Source organism: Orcinus orca, chromosome 3 (genome assembly GCF_937001465.1).
Source record: "Orcinus orca chromosome 3, mOrcOrc1.1, whole genome shotgun sequence".
Taxonomy (NCBI): domain Eukaryota; kingdom Metazoa; phylum Chordata; class Mammalia; order Artiodactyla; family Delphinidae; genus Orcinus; species Orcinus orca.
Genome location: NC_064561.1, coordinates 159,502,169 through 159,524,422, shown reverse-complemented (window position 1 = coordinate 159,524,422; position 22,254 = coordinate 159,502,169). Strand labels below are relative to the sequence as shown.

Here is a 22,254-nt window from a genome sequence, read left to right as displayed (position 1 = left end):
CTTTGGTTGGCTTTCAGGGGTCCTCAATAATCTTATACATTAATTCCATACTTTCAATAAATTTTTATCAAAAACTTCCTAAGTAAATAAACAATATAAACAAATGATATACAAAAAATACATGAAATAAATAATGTAAGTGAAGAATAAATTTAAAAACAGTTCCAGACACTGTTCTAGATGCTAGAGGTGCAACAGTACATTCAACAGGATGGTCTCTCCTCTCAGGGAACTGCTCCCATGGACAAGGAAGCAAATAAACAAAGAAACATGTATAACTACAAACTCCGTTACGTGCTTTGAAGGAAGAGAATAATACAAGCAGTGATAAAGATGGTTTGAATTAGAGAGGATATATAAAGACCACAAAAATAAAGTAGCAAAATTTCCTGCAAGCTCTTTAGCTACTTTTTGGAACACAATAATAAAGATTTTATATTCTAAATTCCTATTTTCCCCTATGTACTTATTCACTATTTAACCCGCAGAATTGTTTGGTATCACGGAGCAGTATACTAAAATATGGCAAAAATTAAAAACCAATAAACTGTGTGCTTCAAAGCTGAAAATAATATTAGTTTTGGTTACTTTTTTTTAAAGATTTCACTTTTATCATGTATGGTGTAATATCTTCTCTCTCCTGTCACATATTGTTGTATTTGCTGGTAAATATAAGCGTAAGTAGATGTAAATAAGAAGAAAAATTTTCATCTTAAGCTTTGGATTACATGCCTTAATATCTGGAAACACAATAAAACATGTTTAAGTGACATTCAGATCAATGTTTTATACTATAATATAATTAGGAAGCCCATTAGTGTGCATTAACCTTTTTAATATTCTTAGTGCCTTATCAGATTCAAACTGAAATTTTGCCTAGCCGACTAAATCACATTCACTAACATCTTGATTAATTGTGTTTCTCGTGAGCCTTGTCATATTATCATCTAAAACTAAAAGTCAGCAACAAGCATTTGGGTTCACTATGTCTCCAGAAGCAGAGATACTTCTCCTAAAGACCCCTGACAACAATGATCATTACTTTCTTCGGCAAGTAATTAGCCGGACGCCCTTATCAGGATATCACTTGGAATATTTTATCAACTCACGCCAAAAAAAACCCCATTTATAATCTATTTTATCTGAATGAAGAACAGGGAATCATGCTGCAGACCAGTGGTTCTCCATCCTGGCTGCACAGTAGAATCACTAGGGGAGATGTTTAAAAGTATAGATTGCCATCCCCACGCCAGATATTCTGGTTTAATGGTCCAGGGTGGGGCTCAGATATTGGCAATTTTTTTAAATTAAAAAAAAAAAATTTTGGCTGTACCACGCAGCATGTGGGATCTTAGTTCCCGGACCAGGGATCGAACCCACACCCACTGCAGTGGAAGCACAGAGTCTTAACCACTGGACCGCTGGGGAAGTCCCTTGGCAAATTTTAAGCACTCATTAGCTGTTCAATTACAGCCAAATGTGACAACATCTGACACAGAAGGATCTACTACATATTTGCCAACCTGCCCCTGGCGAGGCTCCCTGTAGTCAAATATAAGGATTTTTTTTAAAGGGGGCCTGTTCTAGGTTCCCTCCTGCTTCTAGGTTCCCTCTCTTGCCCATCATAACTTGCACCCGTGGTGCGTGATTTCAGCCCACACTTCCATCAGGATTGTGTGGTATCTGAATTCCAATGTCTTTACCCAGTATCACGCTGTGTAGTGATGTCTCAAAGCAATATGATCACTTTCATTTATCAGTGATTTGCACTAAAAATGGCTCATGCCTTGGCTTTCTGTGTCTTGGCTGCTTTAAATATGTCACTTCTTCCTCCCCGCACCCCCCGCAAGCTCTTGGACTTTGAAAAGAAGAAAGTGTACAGCCTCAAAGTGGAAGCCTCCAACCCTCACATTGAACCCCGCTTTCTCTACCTGGGTCCATTCAAAGATTCAGCCACAGTTAAAATTATGGTGGAAGATGTAGACGAGCCCCCTGTCTTCAGCAAACTGGCCTACATTCTACAAATAAGAGAAGATGCTCAGATAAATACGACAATAGGCTCAGTCACAGCCCAAGATCCAGATGCTGCCCGAAATCCTGTCAAGTAAGCACACTTCTGTGACATGTCTCTTCCATAAGTTTGTTGACTTATATTCAAATATTCACTTGTAAGTTGGAAAAGAGGAATCCCGTTTTTCCAATTAGTTTTGTCTTCCTGAAAAACTACTTTAAAGTACCTTTACTAACTCTGCTCTCCTTGCTCATCATAAAATATTATTTTAGCAACGATGTAAACCTAAAAAACTCACAATTGGGGGTGAAAAAACATAAAATGAGCTATAAGGAGGTTACTGCTTACATGGAAGTGGTACAAGGTAATGCAGCTGAATGGTCTGGGTTTTTTTTTTTTTTTTTTAGGTCTTAGATTTGTCAGAGATTGGTATGGAATGGAGAAAGCATTTTTAACAAACAAGGCGCTGTGCTTGAAAGTCAGTTTTTCAAGCGTGGAAGAACCCACCATGTAACACTTACAGGCAGAATTATGCTCCATTTGGATGCATAATTTTTTTCTGTTGCAGACACGGATAAAAACAAGCACTGTTTCATGATATACATCTGTGAAATCCTGGGGAAATTAAATTAATAGAGCTGAATCCAAATATATACTATGTAAGCAAGCTCTATTTTCCCTGTACTTTCCTTACACCTTCGTTGTAAATCATGTTGTAAGAAAGCCTCGTTGCCCTTTTTTTTTTTTTTTTTTTTTTTTTTTTTTGTGGTACACGGGCCTCTCACTGCTGTGGCCTCTTCCGTTAAGGAGCACAGGCTCCGGACGCTCAGGCCCAGCGGGCATGGCTCACGGGCCCAGCTGCTCCACGGCACGTGGGATCTTCCTGGTCCAGGGCACGAACCCGTGTCCCCTGCATCGGCAGGCGGATTCTCAACCACTGCGCCACCAGGGAAGCCCCCCTCATTGCCCTTTGAGACCACCACTGCTTAAGCATTCTAGAATCTTATCATGAAAGCACTGGAGTCAGCAACTTTGAGCCTTTACCAGTAGCTTAGTTGACTAGATGAGAAAAGTGCTAAACCAGAATAGTATTGTGTAAATTATTCCTCATGAAGAAAGTAAGTAGACTGAGAAGCTGTACCCGTGAGTCTACAGATCTATTCTGATCAGGGCACTTGCCGTGTGCCAGGCATGTTCTAGGCACTAGAGATATGACAGAGAACAGTACCAAGTCCTGATCTCATGGAGCTTACATTCTAATTGGGGAAGAAAGAAATAAGCAAATGATAAATATATGCTATGTCAGGTGAAACTAAAGTGTAAGCAGTAAAATAAGACAGAGTATAGAAAACAAAGGGTATCTGGGGTACTATTTTAGATAGTGTGGTCAGGCTTGGCCTTGTTGGAAATCATCTGAGTAAAGATTTGAATGAAATGAAGGGATGAACCACACTGCTCTCTGGGGGAGGAACATGCCAACAAGAGGGGAAAGCAAGGGTAAGGTCTGATATCAGAGCTTGCTTGGCAGGTAGGAGTAGAGGCCTCCGCAGCTGAGAGAGGGACACAGGCTGGGAGTGGCACGGTATGAGGCGACAGGGAGGTTTGGTAGGTGGTGAGTGAAGCAGGGCCTACTGCGGTTTGTAGGCGCTGGTAACCACTGGATTTTATTCTGATTGAGGTAAGAAGCCGCTGGAGAGCTTTGGGTAGAAAAGCTAACTAATCCAAAACTACTCTCTAAGAGGACCACATTGGCTGCTGCATGAAGAATACTATTGCAGATGAAAGAGTTTGAGGCTCTAAGGCAGTCGTTTTCCAACTTTTTAGCCATTGAGCCCTTGAGTTCAACTTTTTAGCCATTGAGTTCAAATGAAACCTCATGGCAAGTCCCACATCTAAGACTCAAAAATGCCTGGCTTATTTTCAGGGAATAATTTTAAATCTTTGGGAAAACAGACTCTGTTGTCTTATCGTTCTACTGGAATACCTGTAGGCTCCTTAAATTGGATGATGGGCAACCCAAAGCAGCCACATGAGAGCCCCATGGGTCAAGTGTTCCTCCGCATACATTTAACATAATTAATAAGGAAAATGAATGACGGCCTCTGCTCCTACAACACAAATAACCTTAAGTACTTTCCCAACATGCAGAGTTCGTTCTACTGCATAAGACAAAAATCTTAGCAGGTCAACATCAAGACCAATTGAAAAGTGCTAATGCTGGAAGTTTATAAATATGAGCTTCGGTTACCTCTTTCATCAGTCAACATGCTTTTAATTGAAAGAGATAATGTCTTCTGGGAATGTAGGCTTCATTTTTATGTCTGTTTTACTTTTTATACCAAATACCACTTTTACCCATTGCAATTATATTATGTTTTATTACAGGAAGTAGTTAGCTTGTCAGATTAGGCTGGCTGTCAGCTAATTTTAAAGTTTTTTCTGCCAGCCTTCCCTTGGTACATATGGATTTCATATATAGATATAGCTTTAAGGATAAAAATACACATAGATATATTGGTATATAGATGCATATTCCAGTGGGGTTTTTTATAGGATAAACTGATTCTTACATTCAGAAATTACAACCACACATAGTTTTTGGTTATGCAAGACATAAATATTGCACAAGTAAGTGCTAGACACAATGTTAGGTGCACAATTAATACTGGAGAATTCTTCCCCCAAACAATGATTTATCATTATGTAAGCACAAATCTTTAATTCTTTAATTACATAAAATAATTTTCTTCCAACAACTTCATATCACAAATGTCCTTTGATTTCCATGGAAGTCTTATAAAATGTCACTCTGAATACTTATTATGAAAAATTTACATGCAAACACATTTTCTTTTCCTGACCCACAAATCTCCCTTCAGGATACATGAGAAGACAAATTATTGAATCACAGAATACAGTAAAATTCTAGGGAATAAAACGAGGTACCTAGCAGAATGATCTGCTATAATCATGATGAGATTGGTTACCTTTTTCCTTAACAGTTATTAATGTGACTGGACAGTAAATTTCTGGATATAAATAGAAATTACTTTGGAAAGAAAAACAACAAACAAATGAGGCCTTGTGTGCCTCAAATGAGATATCTTTCCTAAACAATGTAGACGTTTTAGGTTTTCTATTAATTTTTAAAGCCCCAAATAAGGAAAGAAAATAATACACAATTATGGTACTTCCTAAACAGTCCTCTCTCTTTAAAATCAAAAGCCACCTTCAAGTAAAAATTCCTCACCCCTTACCCTTTATTTCAAGGCTTGACTGGAAAATACGATTACTTGTAAAACTTAAAACTATAGCAGGAAGAAAAGAGGCAAAGAGCAAGAAAAGATGACTGCTGTGTATAATTGTTAACAGCTTATAAAGGCAATAAGCATCATGTCTTAAACTTGACATTTTTCATGAAAGAAAAAAATATATTTGTAGAAAATTATTAAATTCCTTACAAAGGCTATGAATACTGAGATTTCCTTTTTGGTAATTATGTCCTATAAATATTTATCATTCTCAAAAATGAAAAAAGGTGATCAAGCACGTTCAATGCAATTGGTTAAATTCTTAATAAATGTTGATTCATGACATAAATGGCAAAACAGTAGCTATTTCATCTGTTTCAAACCTTTTGATAATAAAACACTAGATTTATGTAAACTGAAACTAAAATTCCATCTTGACATATATGTATCCATTGTGAACTTCATTAATTCTCTTTAAAATCAAGTTTAAATAGCCTACAATAATGGAATATATATTTTTTAGACACCTGCTAGATGACAAAAATAGATTTTATTAAGATAACATTGTTTATTATAATTCACTAGTAGTACTTTAAAACAAAATAATTAATTGAAATAGAATCTTGGAACATGATACACTATTTGCAAGTTAGTAACAAGAGTTTTTTTAAAAAGCATTCATAATACTTCCACATGTGTATGACTAGGTAGGACATTTACTTAAAATATATTTCTACTGAGTAGCATTTTAAAATCTCCTATCATGATGTACATTTTGAGAATTCAGCTGAAATAGGCAATTTTTTCTTCATAATGGCCTTCGCATATCAACTTTCTTCTGAGTTTTCTCTTTAATGCTCCCCCCATAAAACGGCGTATACATATTTTCCCCTTACATATGACTATCCAGACACTAGTAATAAATTTATAAAGAAGATAACATTTCTCAAAATCTACTAGTCTTTCATCAATTCCAGCGTTGAAGACTTTGTCCTGTTTTGGTTTCTAAAGCACCTCTTGGTTTTCTTTGAATTCTCCAAACTCTCCTTTTTAAAGATTTATCAAATTCCTACTCTACTCTGGGCACTGTTCTAGTCCCTGTGGGTCTCCATTCTCCCGTCCATCCTTTAAGCAAGTACATTCTTTGCATTTTTCCCTTTCTCTTCCTAGAGTGTTGAATAGGACATCTAGGTTGTCAGTCTGGATGTTTATCTTGAGCTTCCTGAACGTTCCTCAGACACCTCAGCCTCAACATATCAAAACTGGAACTTATGATCTTCCCCAAATCCTGTTCTTCACTCCTATCATTTGTGACAGCACCGTCCAACCGTTCTCCACAATTCAGCCAGTGATCTTTGTTAAGCATGAGTTAGATGGTGACACTCCTCTGCTTAAAATCCATTGGAAGATCCACATCAAGTTCAAATAAACTCCAACTCCTCCCCACAGCCAGCCCATCCTTCTGCAATCCCGACTGTGAATCTCTCCGCAAGCTCATCTGATATTTCCCTCTCCAGATTCACTAACCTCAGCCACATTAACCATCTTTTGCTTTTTCAACATAACGATTTTTTAAATAAAATGGATAATAGAAAAGTAGCCAATAACCCTACTTATGCACACACACACACACACACACACACATTAAAGTCCTAACCAAATGTCTAAAAACTTAAGTTAAAATGTAACAATTACTATATAAACTTGATCTAAATTACATTTTTTTAAAATGAAACTTTAGTAATGATACTCAGAATCATGCAACTTGTCTAGTGGATGTACTATTAAGACCTCAATTGTAAAGAAATAATTTATCAGAATATTTTGCTTAATATTAAGTTACCGATATTCAAATACGTGCTACAGGTAGAAAAAAATTCACGTAACAGATTTTCTGGGAATAGTTTTAGGATGCGAGAATAGCAAATCAAAGAAAACCTTTCTAAATTCTGCTCTGCATTATCAGGTATTCTGTTGATCGACACACAGATATGGACAGAATATTCAACATCGATTCTGGAAATGGTTCAATTTTTACATCGAAACTTCTTGACCGAGAAACATTGCTGTGGCACAACATTACAGTGATAGCAACAGAGATCAGTAAGTCCACCCTTTTACCACTGCTGTCCCTGATTGACAGAGAGAGCATCTCCACAAGGGCTAGTGAAATGCGGCTGAAACTCATCACCATGTATTGATGATCCCACTCGATACTTATTGAGGGAAAGAGCTCTGCAATGATTTGCACTAATGTTTCTTCTAGACACATGTTGGTTCGTTCCTAAATGCAGAAGCAACTGTGGAAGTTCTGCAGTTTGGGAACAATAAAACAGGAATGCGTCTGTCAACCTAGGTTGAATTGGTACATGTTGGATTTGATTCCAAAAAGCTTATAAATCAGAACATTACAGAAGCAGCTAAAAGAAATGGGCTCACAGACGTTGTGTGTGTGTGGCCGGGAAGAGGGGGTGGAGATCAAGTATATTCTAAAATGTAGTCATTGTTTAGAAATCTTCTGGATAGTCATCCTTTAGCTTTCTGTAGAATGTCTACTTCAAAATTGTTACAGAATTAAGAGATATAAATTGTAACTTTTTCATGGTACACCAAAGTGACTACTACTAATCACCAATACTAATCAACACAATGTTTAGAATGAATTTTATGGCAGTCCCCGTGAAATTTAAGGCAGAGAAAAATAGGGCCAAAGGAATACTTCAAATAAAATGGTTATATACAGTGAAAACTGTATAATGTAAACACAATGTATAGACCTAAGTAGATGAAAGAAAAAGGATCTTTAAAATAACATTGAAACGTTTGAAAATAGGCTTCTAAATTATAGCTCATTTTTTAGTTTTTGTTTTTCATTTTAAAAGTTCAAACATTTTTAGCTCAGTGGGGTATCTAGTGTGAAATACTCCATACCAAATGGTATAATACAGTAATATTCTTTGTCAACATAACTCATGAGATTTGAAGTGACTGAAAGATATTGACTAGAATAACAACCAACGTGGACAAAATGAAGCATTGCTTTCTGATAGTGATAAGAACTCCTCATTATAAATTTGTTAGGTAGGAATTTGATTTTCAGAATTTATGTGGACTAATGTGGATACCAATGACTGAGAATACTTCAAGCTTTAAAATTACAAAATTATTTCCCACTGAAAAGATCATTTTTTATAACATCATGAAATTTTATGTTTTACTGAAGTAGTCATCTTGTGTGTATTTTAAACTTTGTACCTAAAAATTTCTGTTTTTAAGATTTAATGTTTCTATGATATCTCTGAAAGTACTAGTGATAAAGATCTTTTAAAACTTCATCTTCTGCAGTTCTAACTTGGGAAGAATAATGTGAGCAAAATTTTAGATGCAAAGGAACCTAAGAATCTTATTGTCTAAACTTCTTAACTACCTTTGAAGCCAAGAGCCAAGAGCTTGTATTAAACCAACTCTCTCCCACTCCAGGGCCATTGCACCTGCCATTTCCTCTACCTCGAGAGCCGGAAATATTCACATGGCTTAATCCTTCTCTTCATTCATATCTCTATGCAAATGGCATCTCATCAGAGAAGCCAATCCTGGGCATCCCATACAAAGCAGCACCTCCATCTCTCTCCAGTCCCTTTTGCCTGTTTAATTTCTCCATAGCATTTGCCATCTGGCACATTATATATTTATGTGTTTACAGTTCGCCTACCCCCATAAGAACAAAGCTCCAGGAAGCAGGATCTTTGTTATGTACCTCAAATAGTGGCTGGCACTACTTAGATATTAGATGCTCATTAAATATTTATGAAGTGAACAAACAAATAGACATGAGTGTAGTGAGTGAAGAGACCTGAGGTAAGAGACTCCAGCTCCTGATTCTTAGAACAGGAATCTGCCTTCCATACCACCCAGGAGATTATCAGAGATGACAGCCAAAATACTTCATTTATCTCAGGTCTTCAAACACTGATTCTGCTCTATCATTATCCTAGATGAGCAGCCTAGGCTTTGGAGTCAGACAGACCCAAGTTTGAGTCTAGGCTCCAGTCCTTACTATCTCTGTGAATATGGACAAGTTACCTAACTTCTCTGTGTCTCATCTATAATATGATGTGTTTCCTCATCTATAGTATGGGGGCAATAATTATATTTATCTCAGAAGTTTATAAGGATTAAATAAAATATAACAAAGTGCTCAGCACAATGTCTAGCTCTCAAACTAAAAAACTAAGACCATTAACAATCATTATTATCCCATCCTTTTTCCTTCTGCCCACATTTTTCCCATCTGCCTACTTCCTTGGCTTCCTTTAAAATATGCTTCTAAAATTCCTTTCCTGAAGAGCTTTTCTTTATTTTGTGTTACTCTGGGGTTTGTTATACAGTTGCACTGTACCAATAGAAGTAGCTTTGTCTCCTAGATATTTCCGTCAGGTGTATCCAACTCCAGAAGTACCAAACAATCTAATTCTACTTTTTTGTGACTATGATGATACATAATTCACTGTGGTACTCACAGGAGCTTTGGGGAATCTATGTATGAATGAGAAAGGAGTGAGTAACCATCATCTAAAGGGGCTGGCCGTCAACATATAAATGCCTATTCCTTTCTTTTTGGCATTTTGCAGATAATCCAAAGCAAAGCAGCCGAGTACCGCTGTATATTAAAGTTCTAGATGTCAATGACAACCCTCCAGAATTTGCTGAATTCTATGAAACCTTTGTCTGTGAAAAAGCAAAAGCAGATCAGGTGAGTTTCATAAGAAAGTAAATTAATTAACTCAGATTAATTTAGATCTTCTAATAATTCAGATGATACACAGAGCTGAGGGCAAGTTTTGAATTATCTATGAAATAAATGCCAACAAAATTATTGCTACAAATAAGAACCACGATGAATGTTTAACTTGCATAAGAGAACAAACAGTTTTTAAGAACAGGAAGTTCATCAGTCTCAAAGACTGACGCTGATCCCAAATCAGTCTTAAGTTTTGACATGAAATAGATTAGTCACAGCTTTATTGGAAAAATCTTTACTGGTGAGCAGATACTTTTAATTACCATATATACTGGAAAGTAAAAGCTAGAACATATTTTACAATTGCCTATAATTCATAGTTTCACTTACTTACATTGCCCATCTGTACAAGCAGTACAAATTCATGAATGTTTTACTGTTTTACACATTTGTCCCCACCTGAAATCGGTCTTTTCTGACAGTGATATAAAAACTATGTTACAGTTTGTCAAAATAGAAGTGCACTGTTAAAATGCATGTTAAAATGAGAAGCTGAAGTTGTGTGTTTTATATTCAAATTAGCTTTTTTTGCAGCTTGACGGCTTATGTATATGCCAAGATTGCATTTCTAAGCAGGCTGTCCAAAGAGTGCCTCCATTTACTTAAGCTGCAATATTGTCATAGGTCATTGTGATATTTTACAGCTTGGTATCACTCTAGGGCCATGTTTCTCAACCCAGGTGATACTGCCCCCCAGGGGACATTTGGCAATGTCTGGGGACATTTCTGATTGTGACAAGGAAGAGGGTACTGCTGGATTGAAGGGAGGAGACCAGGCTTGCTGCTAAAAATGCTACAGTGCGCAGGACAGCTCCACAACAAAGTACTGTCCCTGGCTCTACTTCCAGCCTATTAGTTCTTTGCATACAGTGGATTCATTGTAAATTTTCTAGAGGCTATCATTTTAAAAGTAAAATTAGAAATCATTTGATCAAGCCATTTACTGCAAAACTGTAAGAAACACTGTTGAGTCAGCAAGACTTGATGGCAGCTTTATGGTTTCAATTTTAGTTGATTCAGACCCTACGAGCCGTTGACAAGGATGACCCTTACAGCGGGCACCAATTCTCGTTCTCTTTGGCCCCAGAAGCAGCCAGTGGCTCAAACTTTACCATTCAAGACAACAAAGGTAAATGAGCCCAAGTTGCCTTGTCTGTCTATATATCTATATCTGCATCTATTATCTGTCTACTCCCATCACAATTGATCCAATATATAACATGGTTTCCACTTCCATTCACCACTTTGCTTTCCGGTTCCAGACAACACAGCGGGAATCTTAACTCGGAAAAATGGCTACAATAGACACGAGATGAGCACCTATCTCCTGCCTGTGGTCATATCAGACAATGACTACCCAGTCCAAAGCAGCACTGGGACAGTGACTGTCCGGGTCTGTGCGTGTGACCACCAAGGGAACATGCAGTCCTGCCACGCGGAGGCCCTCGTCCACCCCACGGGACTGAGCACGGGGGCTCTGGTTGCCATCCTGCTGTGCATCGTGACCCTACTAGGTAAACTGCTTCTCCCTGCATCCTATCTCCCCGTGCTGAGGTGCACACACTGTTACTGTGGCTCTCTAGATTTATCCGCCTCCCCCATTAAGGCATACAGCCCGATCTAGGTGAGGAGAGTTATGTGCTGAGAATCTTATGTGGTTCACCCGTGAACTAGTTTTTGCTTGAAAATGGCTTTGGAGAATGAACAGCTGTGAAACTTGCCCATGTCTTTCCCTACCCAGGGAGTCATTCCACCAAAAGAAACTCTTTTCTATCAGACTGGGAATGAACCACAGGGGGATTGGAGGGCCATATAAATATGCCCTTTCCATTTCATTTGTTGTTTAATATTTAACCTGGCAAACGTTAAATTTTCAAAGAACAAAAGTCATTGGACATGGGGTATGTAATGAAGGCCATTTCTACAAAGGTAAAGTTTAAAGATCAATGGGAAAGTGGAAAGAGAAATGTGATGACTTTTCTTTTCTCATACAGGAGAATAAATCGTGGTGAAATTTTCTTTATCTCAGAAAACTTATTTGGATCCACCCACTTAAATAACTACCTTCTTAGCATTGCTCTCTGATTGCCACATACACAATGTCTATTATTTCTCAGACTCTCAATAATAAATAACGTTTGTAACTAAGGAAATAAATCTTTGACCTAAAAGAAATGAATGAATAATGAAAATCAAGATCTAATGGTGAATCAAAGGAAATTTTTACCCCCAACCAACTAATTAAGTGCACAAGTTGAGCTCAAAATGCTCCAAAGTCCCTTGACTGTTGTGAACTAAGAAATCAAATGTTAGTTAATGCAGCCCTTCAAAAAAAAAAAATTAAGATTTGAGAAGCTTGCCTACACCATGGGGGGAAAAAATAAGCCAGAGTTAACCTGGATTTCACAGAAGGAGAAAAACTCCTTTTTAAAAAATGACAATATAGTGACTTCGAAAAGAGGAAAGGAAAACCTCCATTTCTCCAAGAAGAGAAAGCCTAGGGATCCCTGTTCAAGAGTTTCACGTTCCAGATCAACTCTGCTAATTATAACAGAGTCTTGAAACTCGGCTAAAGAACTGTGATTCTCTTTGTCAGCTAAGATTTGGGGGAAGTATTTTAAGATATGAGGGTAAATAAAAACTGACAGTATGCAAAGACAAATCAGTGTTCTAATGGTGTGAGTCTGTAAAAACTGTTTTCCAAGAGAAAGATATGAATATTCTTTTTGATAAAAAGAAGAGGTTATATGGGCTTCCCTGGTGGCGCAGTGGTTGAGAGTCCGCCTGCCGATGCAGGGGACACGGGTTCATGCCCCGGTCCGGGAAGATCCCACATGCCGCGGAGTGGCTAGGCCCGTGAGCCATGGCCACTGAGCCTGTGCGTCCGGAGCCTGTGCTCCCCGGCGGGAGAGGCCACAACAGTGACAGGCCTGCGTACCACAAAAAAAAAAAAAAAAGAGTTATTTTTAGAAGGGCTAGACTGGCATGCCATACTCAGGTAGAATTCCAAGGACTCATGGTCTATGGAGGAAGAGCCAGCCTTCACTTCATAGAGGTCATGCTTCCCTTCCCTCATCATCTACCCACTTTGTCCTCCCCCTTAGTTTCCTTCTAACCAGCTCCCTATGTCCTCTTTTTTCATCTTTTCCCTCCAGTGACTTCACTGTCTCCTCATTACTTCTAATTTGCCTCAGTGTTTCCCACATCTTGTCTAGTCTCTTTGGAATTCTGTACCTAATTAAAAAGGAAAAAAATGGGATTTAATCTTTACTAGGCTCACAGCATGGGCTAGACACTGGGCAAGATGCTTTACAAATGTCTTTCTCACTTAATCCTCAGAACCATCTAGTCTATATTTATCTGCATCTTACATATGAAAACTGAGGCCCCAGGGTGTGAAGCCAAGTTACACAGCTAACAGGTGGTAGAGCTAAGTTCCAAACGCAGGTCTTTACCCTGCCGACCCCTGGTGCTTCCACACTGTACTCTATTTTCTCCATGAACTTATAGAATGCAGTGTAACTTTCAGGCTGAAAGAGAGCTCGAACTAAAAATGAGACCATTGAAGAAAGTGGCCGCAAACCTGAGAGTTGGTAAGAGAAGGAAAGCCACATTGATATAGGAGGAAATCTGCCGTCAAGAAAGTGGATCATGTGGCATCTGTTGTTTTTGTCAATAAAGCAACAGTAAAAACAACTACTACATCTCGTGCTTCTTTGGTGCTTTAGAGTTGGCATAATAACTTTCACACTGGGCACTGTGTTACTGCTTCTCTTTTACAGAGGAGGAAACTGACTTAGAAAGGTCAGATCATTTAAGTGAACCTAGATCTGCTGATCTCAGATGCTTTGCTACCTTCCAGTTTCATGATGGGATTTGAACACAAATTTGTCCAAGCACCCTGGCCCCAAATATCTCACTGCTGTCCTCTGGCCTCAAGGGGGTAGAGAAAAGGGAAGGGCTCAGTTACAGAGAAGGCAGCATTTTACTTTCTCAGAGTGTTTTTGTTCCATGTGCTTAGAACTCACATTTTCGATTTATAAAAGTTAGCTTTGAAAAAGATCTTCCTTTTAGGCAGTTACACCCTCAAGAAATTCTGTTCAGATGTGTATTGGGCCAATAAGAAAAGATATAGGCAGTTGTAACAGTAGGAGAATTAGGCAGTGCACAAATGCCTTTAAATTACTGAATGTGCCCTCTGTCTTCTAGACAATTGCACTTTCAGGTGTGCACAGGAGTAAAAGACAAGATATAGGCACCTTAAGCTGCGGAAAAATCAGGAAGTGATAAATGCCTGCTATCTTGCCTTAAACGTTGGAATGAACCTGTGTCCATCAGAATTTATTTCTTTGAGCGAGTTAGCTTGATTCTATTCTCTATCCCAAAGACTGTCCTTATTTACAACCCTCTGTTTTGCAAATCTGCGTCACATTGGAAACCAGCATAAAAGGTAGATTAAGAGCATCCCTCCACCCAGAGCCGTGCAATTTTCCACCCACCTGGACCCCCGGGTAAAGTGAAGGCATACAAAGAACACACAGCCCCACTTGACATGGCCCTTCCTACTCTGCTCGTCTCCCCAGCACCTCACACGCTGCAGGCACACCCCCACCCCGTGGCCTTCCTCCTAGCTCTGTCCTCTTCTCCAGATAGTTCCTTAGATAACTCCTCATCTCTTTGCTCAGATGTTACTTCCTCAATGATGCAGTCTCCCCCCCAGAAAATATATACAGCCCCTCAAACGTACACGGAAGTCCTTCCCATCCTCCTTACTCTGCCCTACTTTTTCTTGTTTCCATTGCACTTATCACCTTATAATAATTTCCTTATTTATTACATACATTGTTTTTTTCTGTCTCTATCCGCCACCCCACCACCACCACTCCTGCCTCCCTTTTTCAGACAGGCTCTTGATCTTTTTTTTTTTTATTGATAATGCTTAGAACTATACCTGGCACAGAGTTGGCACTAAATAAATATTTATTGAATGAACAAATAAATAAATACCCTGAATGAAAGGGATAAATGAGGCATCAGGATACTCTCTGGCAGCAAAAGAGAATGTGTACCGTTACACAACCGCATGCTTGAAAACAGCAAAATTGCATATCCTTTAGAAATAGTCTACAATCCAAACATGCTTCAAAGCAGGGTAATTAAGAGTACAGCCTTTTTAGTCTGACTGACCTAGATTTCAATTGTTTGTACACGTGACATCTCTAAACCTCAATTTCCTCTTATGTAAAATGGAGTTATAATGATGGTACCTACTTTGTAAGACTATTATGATAATTAAATTCGATTCGGTATGTAAAGCACTTAGCACAGTGCTTGGCACATAGAACTATCTCGATAGATCACCAATTATTAATACTATTAACATCTGAAATGTTAAATATATAGACACCTGGGTGTGCCTATATCCATTAATATAGAGATAGATATACACATCCACCAAAAGCCATTATTCTGTAATTTTTATTGTGATAATTCAATTTGCACGGCTCATAAAAACTGGACCATGTTATGGATGACAGAGTAAAGAGGTGTTACTGGTACTAATCTCCCACGGACAACCCCAGGTTAACAATGCATTTTCTGCCCTGGATGGCTCTTTTCTCTCCAAGCTGTCAGTATGTTTTCACTTTCCCATCCATGTGTTCATTCATGGATGTGTCTCTTTACAGGTAGCCAGCTGTTTTCTACCCAACCAGCTATGAAGAAACGTCAGGAGCTATTTGTTTTTGTTTCTTTTGCGGTACACGGGCCTCTCACTGTTGTGGCCTCTCCCGTTGCGGAGCACAGGCTGCGGACGCGCAGGCTCAGCGGCCATGGCTCACGGGCCCAGCCGCTCCGCGGCATGTGGGATCTTCCCGGACCGGGGCACGAACCCCTGTCCCCTGCATCGGCAGGCGAACTCTCAACCACTGCGCCACCAGGGAAGCCCACGTCAGGAGCTATTTAAACACAGCTCTTGCTTTGCCTCTAATCCGAATTAGGAAAAATCAAAAGAACAAACATTCCGGTCAACAGACTTACAGAACATGAAACTCTGAGAGATTTTTTAAGTTCCCACTCAAATGTGTTTGTTTTGTTTAGCTTAAACACAGATAATCTGGCATGTGCACTATTACCTGCCCCCTTCAAACTGGCTGATCTTGAAGTCCAAAACGGCTTTCTGAATTGTATCTGGGTCTCTGCAGGTATTACCTGTCCTTATATGTAAGAAAGGTATCCAAACATCCACGTCTCTACTTTGGGTTTTAAACTAACTTTATACTTTTCTCGGGAAAAACAAAGAAGGCATCAGTGCAAAAGTTATTTTAGAAGTGGAGTTATGCAAACCCTTCAACACATCCCTGAAGGTGCCAGCCTTGTACTTATAAACAGTTTCAGAGCATTTCAGGTGTTCAGCATAATTTTCACTCTTATTGCAGTACTCTCACTGTGTTTGAGCTCTTTTTTATTATTATTATTTTTTCCCTTACCTTGAAACTAGTCTGCCATTTCAAAGCAAGAAGGAACTACTGACAAAACATGAAGGTGTTCTATCCTCTACTTCAATCCTTTCTTTCAAATAGTTACTCGATTTGGGGGTGGGAGAGGGTCATGGTTTGATCATGCGTGGAGGCACGTGCAACCTTAAGGAAGCAAAAGTTGAGTCTCGAGTAGTTTCCTCGAAAACTTTGAAAACTTCACTTTGGAGCAGTGTTTCTTCCTGATGTTAATTGGTCGGCAAATTAACTTTCCCTTCCCTCGCTGTTTTGTTTCTGCTTCCAGTGACAGTGGTGTTGTTTGCAGCTCTCAGGCGACAGCGGAAAAAAGAACCTTTGATCATTTCCAAAGAGGACATCAGAGACAACATTGTCAGTTACAACGACGAAGGTGGGGGAGAGGAGGACACCCAGGCCTTTGATATCGGCACCCTGAGGAATCCCGAAGCCATAGAGGACAGCAAATTACGCAGGGACATTGTGCCCGAAGCCCTTTTTCTACCCCGACGGACTCCAGCAGCTTGTGATAACACCGACGTCCGAGATTTCATTAACCAAAGGTTAAAGGAAAATGACACGGACCCCACTGCCCCGCCCTACGACTCCTTGGCTACCTTCGCCTACGAGGGTACCGGTTCGGTGGCCGATTCCCTGAGCTCGCTGGAGTCGGTGACCACGGATGGAGACCAGGACTACGAATACCTTAGTGACTGGGGGCCTCGGTTCAAAAAGCTCGCAGATATGTACGGAGGGGTGGACAGTGACAAGGACTCCTAATATGTTGCCTTTTTCATTTTCCAGTACGACACTGAAACATGTGAAGTGGCTCCTTCTTTCTGTTTGTCCACCGCTCCGTGAAGGGTTCTCTGTTCTACCCGTTCCAAAAGTTAATGGCTGCAGTCCGTGCGGATCCAATGTTAGAGACATTTTTTCTAGTACACTTTTATGAGCTTCTGAGAGGCAAATGTTTATTTTTTAGCGCATCCAGTTAACCATGTCAGCCCAACAGGCATCGTGCTGGAGGAGAGGATGGGGAGTAATCCTTTCCCCTGTTCTCTTAGTGCAGGTTTGGAACGTGCTCGATTTCACTGGCCTGGTCTCATAGTACATTGCATTGACTCAAGGTCAGCTGACTGCTCTGTACATTTCACATGCTAATGGGATAAGGGATTATACTTTATAAGAATATAGTTTTAGTTAAAGAAATGAAGGAGGAACCACTGCTCCTGGTATATCAGCTCACAAGGAGATGATGAACTATATATGGGTGTGTATTTCTGTTACAAAGAATTTCAAATGATATTTGCCAGTCCTGTTTATCCTTCATGATCTTTTTCTGGCACCAGTGACTATTCAAAACATCAGATCCACCAACGTTTTGAGATTCGTCTTCTTCTTTAGGAAATGATGCCAATTAAATGGTAACATTCAAAGATAACCAAAAAAAAAAAATTTTAATAAGACCTCATTCCTTGCCACTGACTCATAATTTGTTATATATTAGACATACAAAAGTTTGCCCTTGCACCATATAAAGGGAAAAGAAAAATAGATAATCAATGTTAACAAAGGAAATATTTAGCATATTTTAAAGTTTGGGCCACCAAATGTATCATGAAATTATTTCAGCCATCAGTAGGCTAATTACAAATAAGTCTAAATTGTTTAGAAAGTTCTTGAAGGAACTTTTCTGAGACAAAGTTTAACTCCTTGTCTGTAATTGTCAGTATTATTCTAATATACTTGAAAGTAGCAGTGTGAAGTACAATAATTCATATTCTTCAGATACGTCTTATACAATTAAGTTGCATTAGTGAAGGTAGATTACATAAAACTCAGATCCCTCTCTCAGAGTCTAATGGGGAGGTAAGAGCCAGTCACACTTGAACTTGACACCCTGCCCTTCACATTTGGAAATATCCATATATTTATATAACATGATACATATAGATGAACACTGAAATCACGGTGAAAACCTACATATTACATGCTTGGAAAACACTTAAAAAGGGAAAACTTGGATTCCCTTCAACAAGGGTGTTTAAGACTGTAATTAAAATGATAGCTGACTTTCAAAAGCATTAAAATTTTTTCATTGTTTTTAACTTTGTTCCCACGGCAATCCCTGCCCTCCTTGTCTTTGAACGAATGATAAAGTAATGGTCTCAAACTGCAACAGAAAAATAATGTACAATCCTTCAAATCCATTATTTCTCTAATTATGCAATTAGCATCATAGTTATCATCCAGAGGACCCTGAACTGAACTAATCCTTTTGGCAGGTTCAGATCATTTATTTCATATGCTGTTCTAATGATTTTTGTCATTAGACTCTTACATTGTGCAGTCATCAGAAATTTCCAAAGTACTGTAATGAAACATCCTTGTTTTGAAAACTTTGAAAAAAACAGGCTCTGTATGTATATAATATGTACTTAAGAATACGCTGACTTCAATTATTAGTCTTAGGAATTTATTTTCAATTAATGGTAATTTTCTACAGATAATCTTAGTGCCATTTCCATTTGGGGATAATGTCCTATCAGCACATACTTTCTATTTGGAAACACACTGTTGTTTAGTAGTTAAGTTCTAAATAGGTTTATTACCCAGGAAGTAAAGACAGCACCTTTAAAATAAGAGAAATATAGTCTTTGGGGTTACCCAATGAGAGTGAAAATTTTTTACAACCATATTATTCCTTGTGTTTCCTGAATGGATGGACTTCCCTGTATACTAACAAGTATTTCATGGTTGGGCTGTTTCCTGCTTACAAGGTTTTCTTTTCTAGTTCTTCACACACACACAGACATACACACACACAGGAACGCAGACAAAATACTACAGGAGGGCTTCACTGTAATGAGTCGATATATATCATAGTCACAGGTAAGTGTTGAAAAAAAGATAGCTTAGGAAAGTTAATCATAAGAACTAGTTATTTATAGCAATAGAACAGCACCTTAATCACACAAATTACTGTAAAATTTAAGAGCTCTCTATCCTTATATTTCATGTCATGTAATAAAGTATATCAAGAAAGATAGTCCTGTAAAAGAAAAGTATCATCAGAAGTCTTCCTTCTAAAATTTTGGCATTAATTGGAATGTGTGTGGGTTGATGCCAGCAACTTCCATGTTTAAGGGTAAGGTTTACGCTTTCCTCCTAAAGTGAAAGTAAGAAGTTCTGTAGTGGAACTTCTGAGGTGTAATTGGAAGTTATCTTATTCCACCCTGAAGATGGGACAGTTATACCAAGAGCAGGTTAATATGACTAAGTACATAACTGTTAAATCTCTTACCACAAAAGCTGATGATGAAGTGAATCTCTAAGAAGTTGGATAGATTGGAGCTGAATATTTTGCACTAGGGTCCTATAAATGTCAAGACTGAGTAACATTTTCCTAAAATTAAAGCTGCCTGATGTCGTGGAAACAATAAGAGCCATAGTTCCATCATTCTGTGCTGGTCTCACTTCCTTCCACCAAGACATCCGGTCAAGAACCTGGGTTGACATGAATGACTGGAGAAAACATTAGCTTTCAGCTCAGTTTTCACACTGTCTCTGTCCTGATGTTAGATGTTTGTGATGAGAAAGGAGGAAATTGAGAAGAGGTAAAGTTGTTTTAATATTTGCTTTAATCACTGAGAAACTAAAATTCATTAAGTATAGGGAGATTGCCTTCGTGGGTTGTTTCAAGAACTTTGAGGCCCTTCTCACTTTTTTTTTTTTTTTTTTGCCCTCTATTCAAAGGAGAAAGTTTCTTCATCACTGAGATGTTCCCTAGAATAAGCTGAAATTTTGAAAACATTAAGCTATTGTGCATAAGTTTAAAGCCCCTTCACTTCATGGCACTTTCTTCTGAAAGGCCTGGAAAACATTCATTCCCAAATAAAAGACTAAATCAAATGAGGGAGAATCAAAACTGGTTTCATAGAGCCATAAGAGAGGGGACCTGGGCCCAGAAAATACATGTTTTTGTAAGAGCTTTCCTAGCTTTACAGTTTAGGTGCCTATAGGGAGGTTTGGATACAAATCAACTCCATTTTCAGATGGAATAACACCTGGTGTTATATTCTAACTCAGTATAAAAATTTTGGTTTAGTGTTCATTTTCAGCTCCCAAAAAGTTATACAAAAAGTTCTTATAAGTTGAATCTCTATCTTAGAAGCATCCAAATTTTATGGATCCAAACTAACTTCAGAATATTTTCATTCATTTCACTTTTAGGTAATTTTTAAATTTAAACATTTAAGTGATACATACATTTGAGGTGTTCTGATTTGCTGAGCAATACCTTATACCAAATGCTTTGTCTTGAAATGGGTATTTCACTGGAGATAATCATGTATAAACTATGAATTGGGCATTCCTCAATTCTATATACTTGAGGACCATTAAAAAAGTATGCAGTTGAAAGGAAAGAAGAAACTTGATTCCTGGGCACAAACTAAATATTTAAAGCAGGTACAGCTAAATTCATTTTCCCCAGAGACTGAACGAACCACCAAATAAATTATTTTTTCATAGTCACTAGTGTTGAAGTGGTGTAATTACTTTGGAAGAACACTAAAAAGTCATGATCTCCACTATTTTGAAAGGTATCCTCTGAAAAGGATCATTTTAGTGTAATTTTATTCTTTTTTTTTTTTTTTTGGTCTAGAGGAAATCTTTTTTGAATTGTGACAGGAGATTAAAAAATCCAAGCAGTCTACTATTACCACTACAACCCAGCCTCCTTTAACAGATAATAAGAGTGGAAAGATTAAGACTTCGTGTGTGCATCTTCAGGAAAATGAACTATTTCCTGAGGTCTGACAGCAGCTTCTTTTCTAGAGAATACAAAATTACAGTATCATCTCCTTAAAAGTTCAGTGATTCTTACGGTTGCAGCATTTTTAATCTCCCTTTGGCATCTTTATGGAATAATTTTCTAAAGGGATAATTCTCTACTAAAAAATATCGGACCCCGACCATATTTTCTGTGCAGAGCAATACATTGACTCACACACTTGTTAAAAGTTAATAAAGAAATAGTTCATTTTTAAAGCCAGAAGTTTATGGTCTCTGCATTGTCAATTTAATTTAAGCATTGCTGAGACGATCTTTAATCTACTCCCCATTTGGTAATACCTTATTTATGATGCAGTTTCATTTTTTAATTTGGGGGGAACGTTTGCCCGACAGAGCCAGCAGATGAAAGTGCTGAAAGGAGGTGAAATGGAAACAAAGCCTATTACCCACTGTATTTCAGACAGGACCAGGCACTTAGCCGAAGAGCCACTGGGTTATTAGATTAATTTCAAAAGAGCTTTTACAAGTTGCTTAATTCCCTTTTTTTAAAAACGCATGGACCACAAACTCAAATTTCTCCTCAAATGGGGTTAATCCGACAAATGAGGCATGGACCCAGCGTTGTGGAAAAAGCATTCCACTATAATGAGATCTTGGTCTTTCTTGCAAGACTGTGCTATTTATGTAAATACGTCTAGAGGCACCTGCTATAAGCTTTTAGTTTTCTATGATCTATTAGTTTAGTGTTTATTAAGGAATCATATGTATAGAATTACTAGGCATTCAGGAGGAATGCTGTGTAGCAAACGAAAACTGATCTGCTCGGGAGAAACACAGGAGCGATTCAAAACCACTGTATTATTTTGTTTGTGATTATTTTCATTGCTTTGAAAGTAAACTGCA

At 38.3% G+C, this 22,254-nt stretch overlaps 1 protein-coding gene across 2 annotated transcripts in view; it reads left to right on the top strand.

Annotated features, from left to right (window-relative positions):
- Nucleotides 1–17,379, top strand: part of LOC101281953 (cadherin-6) — a 125,524-nt gene extending 108,145 nt beyond the window's left edge. For both annotated transcript variants that reach the window (XM_004266036.2, XM_049708324.1), the window contains exons 7-12: nucleotides 1,851–2,104; nucleotides 7,229–7,365; nucleotides 9,894–10,015; nucleotides 11,075–11,192; nucleotides 11,326–11,577; nucleotides 16,844–17,379. In XM_004266036.2, coding sequence (XP_004266084.1) covers nucleotides 1,851–2,104; nucleotides 7,229–7,365; nucleotides 9,894–10,015; nucleotides 11,075–11,192; nucleotides 11,326–11,577; nucleotides 16,844–17,334 — 1,374 coding nt within the window. In that variant the 3' untranslated portion in view covers nucleotides 17,335–17,379. The remainder of the gene's footprint in view (nucleotides 1–1,850; nucleotides 2,105–7,228; nucleotides 7,366–9,893; nucleotides 10,016–11,074; nucleotides 11,193–11,325; nucleotides 11,578–16,843) is intronic.
- Nucleotides 17,380–22,254: the final 4,875 nt, after the last annotated feature.